We start from the raw sequence: 7,338 nt of genomic DNA, 5'->3' as shown, positions 1-7,338 counted from the left end.
AAAAACATAACAAAATTATGTTTCCACAAAAATCCAATATAATCAATATTTTTTTATTATCAATTATTTGTCACATAAGCCTTTTAAAATTTTATTTTTATGAAAACAATTAACATTTGAAAATAAACCTGAGAAATACTGGTAAAAGTTAGTAGTAACTGACTTAAAATGGTTTGAAAAAATCAAAGAAGGCAAAGTTGCAATTAAAAGAGGCACATTATTAATGACCTATATTATTGATTCCATTGTAATTTAATTAATATATAATTTTTCACATTCTATACGGAATGTTGGAAAAATCATTTTCCTTGTGATAATATACCCAAATACAGGGGCAATAATGTTTGATGAGAAGATAAGAAAAGAGATCACAAAGACGGAAATGGGGGCGACAACATCTGTTCATTGTTCACGTTTCAGTGGTGCCCTACTGCCCAAACGCATCAAACCGGATTAAAATTAAAAAAAAACTGCCCATACAAATTTATTTTTTTACCATTATATTAATTAATTAAATTGAATCCATAAAAAAAAAATATAAAAAAAAGTGAAAACCAACTATGGTTAAGTTAAGCGGGTGGTGTTAAATGCACCCTTCTTACCCGTACCCCATTACACTGCCCGTCCACAGCACGACAACGCCATTTTCCAATAAAAACATGACAACTTTCCTGCGACCGTTAAGACAGACGCCGTTAAATGTTCCGTCCAATAGTTACTTGACGTTTGTTAACTCCGTTTATTTCTACTCCTTATATTTCCAACGAGCCGCCTTTTATTTATGGCTTTGTTTGCGTTTCCCTAACAGGAAAACTTCTTCACTTGCTATAGCCTGTTATAAAAGCAGGTGAACCGGTAATCGCCGGTTACAATTTGACCGCGGTTAAAAACTTGACTAGTCTAGTTAAAGTCCTCGCTTCCGACACTGGTTATGGTCCTCTGCAACTATTTATCATCTCAGAGAGATTAAAAAAAAAAAGATAAGAGAGAGAAATATAATAAGAGAGATAGAGAGAGAAAGTGGGTAGTTGAAAGGGTCAATTGAAGGCTTTGGTTTTGTGTTGATAATTGGTGGTTCTTTTTGTGTTTGTTTCTTTGGTTTTCGTTTTCGTTTCGAGGTTTTGAGGTTTTGAGAATCTCTGTTTTTGGATCAAGAATTTTCATGAAGGTTGCATGTTTGGGATGAGAGATCTGGAGGAAGAAAGAGAGAGAAGAGATAACATGGCGTCATCAGAGGTTTCTATGAAGGGGAATTGTGTTAATGGAAAAGGTGAAACAAACGATGGTGTTGGAGATGGTCAAAATGGCTCTTCATCTTCATCTTCAGGAGGTAACAGTCACAACAACACGTTGACAACGACACCGTTTTTTTGTTTCTCAGAAGTTGTAATGTTTTTGTTTTTGTTGTTGATTTTTCAGAAGCTGAAGTTCAACTTTACAGAGAGCTATGGCATGCTTGTGCGGGACCGTTGGTGACGGTTCCAAGAGAAGGAGAGCTTGTGTTTTATTTTCCTCAGGGACATATTGAACAGGTGACATGAATATAAACTTAATTATTTTACCTATTTTCCGACACTAACCCATAATTTGGTTCATGTTCTGGTTTGTTGGATAGTTGGTTGGGTTCTTTCAGAGTCTGAACTCAGATTTGTTACTGTTAACTCGTTTGGCTTCTAAATTTGCAGAATCTGGGTTTTTTCCTTTTATGTGTTGTTATGTTTTATGAAAATTATGACGATTAAGGTGAAATTAACGTGGTTACATACATTATTAGGTGGAGGCTTCGACGAATCAAGCGTCGGAACAACACATGCCGGTTTACGATCTCCGGCCTAAGATCCTCTGTCGGGTCATCAACGTTATGTTGAAGGTAACTTTTCTTCTTCCTTTTTTTCTTCTCTTTGCTTTTTCATTTTTATAGATATTTTTATAGAAATAAATAAAATACTATATACCTGGGTTTTTCTTTTACTGTGCAATTTGTATTAAATTAATATATTTTTTTTACATTTTTTTTTGTAGGCGGAGCCAGATACTGATGAGGTGTTTGCACAAGTGACTTTGGTTCCACAGCCAAATGTTAGTTTATAAGTTAATTCTCTTGAGTCTATTGGTTTGGAATAACAAACATTACATGTTCTGATGTTTTTTTGTGTTGTTTTGGATTGTGGATCTGATGGATGTTATAGCAAGATGAGAATGCGGTTGAGAAAGAAGCTCCTCCTGCTCCTCCTCCGCGGTTTCATGTTCATTCGTTTTGTAAAACATTGACAGCTTCTGATACTAGTACCCATGGTGGGTTTTCTGTTCTTAGACGTCATGCCGATGAATGTCTTCCTCCGCTGGTTTGGTTCTTTCTTTCCTTGTGTTGTTTCTTCTTTTGTTTCATTTTATTTTAGGTAGAGCTGAATTTGGAGGTGTTTTTTGTTTGTTGATAGGACATGTCAAAGCAACCACCTACACAGGAGTTGGTGGCAAAAGATCTGCATGGAAATGAATGGCGTTTTAGACACATCTTTCGTGGTAATTACTAGTTCATCGTTTAACGTCTTCAGTTTTTTATCTCTCTTCTATGGTTTTGTTTTGTTTGAATCTGATGTGGAAATTGAATTGTTTTCAGGTCAACCGCGTAGACACTTGCTGCAAAGTGGTTGGAGTGTTTTTGTCAGCTCTAAGAGGCTGGTTGCTGGAGATGCATTTATATTTCTAAGGTTTGCTAAACCGTGTGAATATGTTATTTTTGTTCGTGTTTTTGCGACTGTTTGCATTTTTGACTAATTTTGGAATTTCCAGAGGGGAGAATGGGGAGCTTCGAGTTGGTGTTAGGCGTGCAATGAGACAGCAGGGTAATGTTCCGTCCTCGGTTATCTCTAGCCACAGCATGCATCTCGGTGTTCTTGCAACTGCTTGGCATGCCGTGTTGACAGGGACCATGTTCACTGTCTATTACAAACCTCGGTATGCAACTTGTTCATAAAACTATGTTCTGTTCTAACTTCTAAGTTACATGCCGTGTTTCTCTGATTGATTTCTCATTATATTTCTATTTACACCATTGTTGCCCTTTTCTATTTGCAGGACCAGTCCAGCGGAATTCATTGTTCCATATGATCAGTACATGGAGTCGCTCAAAAATAATTATACCATAGGCATGCGGTTTAAGATGAGGTTTGAGGGTGAAGAGGCTCCTGAGCAAAGGTATGAATCGTTAATACGATAATGTATTTTTCTCTGTTTAAATTATAATCTTGCATCTGCTTGCTGGTTTTTCTCTCTTCCTCTAATGGTTTATTTTGTTTTGGTTTGTTTATTTGTAGGTTTACAGGGACCATCGTTGGAATCGAAGACACCGACACTAAAAGATGGCCTAAATCTAAATGGAGGTGTCTCAAGGTTAGATGGGATGAAACGTCTAACATACCTCGTCCTGAGAGAGTTTCCCCTTGGAAAATAGAGCCTGCTCTTGCTCCTCCAGCTCTAAATCCTCTTCCAATGCCCAGGCCTAAAAGGCCTCGAGCTAACATTGTTCCATCATCTCCAGATTCTTCTGTTCTTACCCGCGAAGGTATTGTGAGATATTTATGTTTCCGGAAGTTCCGTTTTTGCATAATGCTTGTATTTGCGCGAAGTCTGATATTTTTTTATGATTGACAGCATCGTCTAAAGTAAGCATGGACCCTTTGCCCACTAGCGGTTATCAAAGGGTCTTGCAAGGTCAAGAATCATCGACCTTGAGAGGAAATTTGGCCGAGAGTAATGAGTCTTATACTGCAGAGAAGTCTGTCGTGTGGCCATCTGCAAATGATGAAGAAAAGATTGATGCTGTTTCTACTTCAAGAAGGTATGGATCGGAGAACTGGATGTCAATGTCAAGGCAGGAGCCAACGTATTCGGATCTTCTATCAGGGTTTGGTAGTGTCAGAGGAGATCATTCTTCCCAACAGTTGTTCGTCGATCAAACTGGTCACCTGATCAACCACACTAGGAAAAGTTTGTTGGATCGCGATGGCAAACATAACATGCTTAGTCAGTGGCCTGTAATGCAACCTGGTCTGTCGCTCAATTTCTTGCACTCTAATATGAAAGGTTCTCCACAAGGCGGAGATAATTCACCGTACCAAGTTCAAGGTAATATGAGATACAATGCCTTTGGTGACTACTCTGTGCTTCATGGACATAAAGTTGAAAATCCACATGGAAACTTTTTGATGCCGCCGCCACCTCCAACTCAATATGAGAGTCCTCGTTCAAGAGAACTTCCTCATAAACAAATATCTGCAACTACATCTGAGTCTGCAAAACACAAAGACGGCGAATGTAAGCTATTCGGCTTCTCGCTTCTCAGTAGCCCTACCATGCAAGAGCCTTCAATATCTCAAAGAAATAGCACAAGCGAGACAGTTAGTCCCATGCAAATTTCATCACAACGACATCATACATTTGAAAATGATCAGAAGTCCGAGCATTCAAAGTGCTCAAAAGGGCCAGAAAATCCAGTTGCAGTTGATGACCAAGAGAATCTATTGCAAACTCCTCAATCTCATTTTAAAGATGTTCAACTCAAATCCCAAAATGGTTCTGCTCGAAGTTGCACAAAAGTAAGTATTCTATATTGTTATATATTTTGATGACATACACATATAGAAAATATTAACAAAATGCTTTTCATTTAAGGTTCACAAGAAAGGTATCGCTCTTGGTAGGTCGGTTGATCTTACAAAGTTTAACGACTATGATGAACTAGTCACTGAATTGGATCAACTATTTGAATTCGGAGGCGAATTGGTTTCTCCACAAAAGGACTGGCTTGTTGTCTACACTGATAATGAGGGTGACATGATGCTTGTTGGTGATGATCCATGGCAGTAAGGATCAATCCCTATTCATGATTCTCTGATTAGCCTTTTCGTATCAAATTTTTACACATTCTCAAGAATAACTTTATTTGCATAATCATTTCATTCAAATTCAGGGAGTTTTGCGCCATGGTACGCAAGATTTACATCTACCCAAAAGAGGAGATTCAGAAAATGAGCCCCGGTACATTGAGTTCTAAAAATGAAGAGAATCATTCAGCTACCGAAGGCGGAGGAGAAGCACAAGAAACAAAATGTCAGATGAATCAAACAACTTCAGATGCTTGATTTCATTCTTTAGTAGATTTAATTTTCTTAGTATCATCCAGGTACAACATCACTGATAAATTCCTCATTCAATAATGCTACCTAGTACTTACCAATACCTAGTACATTTAATGTTGTTACCATGTGTATAAACGCCTATGTTATGAACATACAAACATTGAACAACGTTTTGTTTGATCCAGATTCCGGACTTTGGAATGGAAAGAAGTAGAGAGGACTGTCATAAAGACAAGCAGAAGCAGTTAGAGAAAAAGTGTATGACCTGAACAAGAAACTTTTAATTCTGAAGAGACAAGAACAACATCAACAACGTATGTGTTTGGAATCAGAATATGGAGTTAGAGTTTTCCATCCGATTTTGGACCATGTCGTGGAATTAGTGTTAGTAGTATATTTATATATATGACTTTCCAATTATAGTATATATAAATAGTATAGCTTGCATTTTTCATCAAATCCTAAACCTTGTTCATAGTTAAGCTAGAATCCATTAATGTAATTATTATTATTATTTTTATTAAGTAGTAGTAGTTCATAATCATATACAAGGGAGGTTTATCTGATTTTTATTTTTAATTAGTATGTGGAAATTAATTATTATGGATTCAATTTGGATTTTGCTTGCTTAATGTATATAATTAGTTTAATTATTTAATTTATGAATATGCTGGACGGTGTAGAAAATCGACACGTGTGTATGAAAATCTTGATGCATGATTTTGAAAATGAAAAATCTTAGTAGTATTGTTGGTGGTTTAATTGTGGTGGCACTGTTTACTAGTTATATTTTTGTGTGGTCCTATGATATATGTATATTTGTAATGTGGTTGCGTGGTTAAATTTCATTCTGTGAAAGCTCTATCGTTGAATGTCACATTATAGATTTTGATAAAAAATTATTGTACTTTGATCTATAAAAAAACATACACTATAATATGAGCACGTTGTGGACCTCGTAATTTCATGGGTTATGTACTTTATTCTAACAATATTTGGACCATAAAATTCATTATTTTTTTTATAGGTTAAAATGTAGGCTCCAGTAGGGACTATGTTTGGGCAGATACTTGATTTTTTTTAGATATATCCAGTACTTTTTTTTAAGTAAATTTGATTTTTTTACTGATGTCTCTAACTAATACTTTGTTGTTTTTAACTGGCTATAAATTTTTTTTAATATTTTTTATTAATATTTTGTTTTCTCTATATTTTACTGTTTTTTAAAAAATCAGTAACATTGTACAGTTGAGACTTGAGATAGATAATTATCTGTTTACATTTACTTTCAAAAAAAAATTAATTTTTTTTTTGACATTCAAGAGCTTTTCAATTTATGAAATTGAAAATCTCAAGTTTGCTTACTTATTGGTGCAAAATAAAGGGAGGTGATGATGTAGTAATGGATTCATCTATATTGCCTTTTGATTCTTATAAACATATCGTTATTCTCAAAATAATCAGAGAAGTCACCACTATAGCTTCATGTAACTCAAACTTCTTCAAAGACACACATTGTTTCAGATCAATGTTGTAAAATACAATAATACTTGCCCATACTAAGATTTTTTGTTGTATGTGAGACAAAAAATTATAACAAATGAAATAAATAATTTTGAGTAAAATCAATTAATATATTAAATAGTGTAAGTAAATCTATACAAGAAAAAAAGAATAAAATAATGTGGCGAATAAAGCTACAGTTTGTCTATTTAATTCGGTTAAATTGATATACTTTGAGGAAAATAACAACTCTTTAATTCCCTATATTTTCAGAGTTGTTATAAGATATTACAAAAAAATTATAAGAAAACAATCTTGTTAGATATTTTTAAATTCTTAGTCATCAATCATGAGAATATCTTCTTCTCTATAAGTTTAGATTTGACCACTTATGCCTACATTCTTTTGTACTCACTTTAGAGAACCGCTTTTATAAAAAGGCTTGAAACCCTTCTCTCTAAGGTTAGATTTGACCACTTATTCCTACATTCTTTTGTACTTACTTTAGAGAACCGCTTTTATAAAAATGCTTGAAACTCTTCTCTCTAAGTTAGATTTGACCACTTATTTCTACACTCTTTTGTACTCGTTTTAGAGAACCTCTTTTATAAAAAGGCTTGAATCCCTGATAGATAAGATATCTAGGCCTGACCTGCGACCCAATGTGCTCGGTGCAGTATTATTGAAAAACTGA

At 35.0% G+C, this 7,338-nt stretch overlaps 1 protein-coding gene across 1 annotated transcript; it reads left to right on the top strand.

Moving 5' to 3' along the window:
• Window positions 1-855: 855 nt before the first annotated feature.
• On the top strand, window positions 856-5,707 carry LOC127108129 (auxin response factor 2B). Its single transcript, XM_051045549.1, has 14 exons — window positions 856-1,330; window positions 1,420-1,532; window positions 1,775-1,870; window positions 2,023-2,079; window positions 2,190-2,345; window positions 2,439-2,523; window positions 2,621-2,711; window positions 2,794-2,958; window positions 3,079-3,198; window positions 3,318-3,565; window positions 3,655-4,598; window positions 4,675-4,865; window positions 4,973-5,185; window positions 5,327-5,707. Exons 1-13 carry the CDS (start codon window positions 1,174-1,176, stop codon window positions 5,142-5,144), a joined length of 2,595 nt encoding a protein of 864 aa, XP_050901506.1. The 5' UTR covers window positions 856-1,173; the 3' UTR covers window positions 5,145-5,185; window positions 5,327-5,707.
• Window positions 5,708-7,338: the final 1,631 nt, after the last annotated feature.

Source organism: Lathyrus oleraceus, chromosome 7, assembly GCF_024323335.1.
Source record: "Lathyrus oleraceus cultivar Zhongwan6 chromosome 7, CAAS_Psat_ZW6_1.0, whole genome shotgun sequence".
NCBI classification, from domain to species: Eukaryota; Viridiplantae; Streptophyta; class Magnoliopsida; order Fabales; family Fabaceae; genus Lathyrus; species Lathyrus oleraceus.
Note: the sequence above shows the minus strand (reverse complement) of the source record. Positions and strands in the feature narration are given on the sequence as shown.

Bases quoted from the DNA above. Each gene is read 5' to 3' on its own strand.
- LOC127108129 (XM_051045549.1), top strand. From the start codon at position 1,174: ATGTTTGGGATGAGAGATCTGGAGGAAGAAAGAGAGAGAAGAGATAAC. The intron at 2,080-2,189 runs GTTAGTTTATAA...TGGATGTTATAG, and splicing joins CTTTGGTTCCACAGCCAAAT to CAAGATGAGAATGCGGTTGA. The intron at 2,524-2,620 runs GTAATTACTAGT...AATTGTTTTCAG, and splicing joins TTTTAGACACATCTTTCGTG to GTCAACCGCGTAGACACTTG.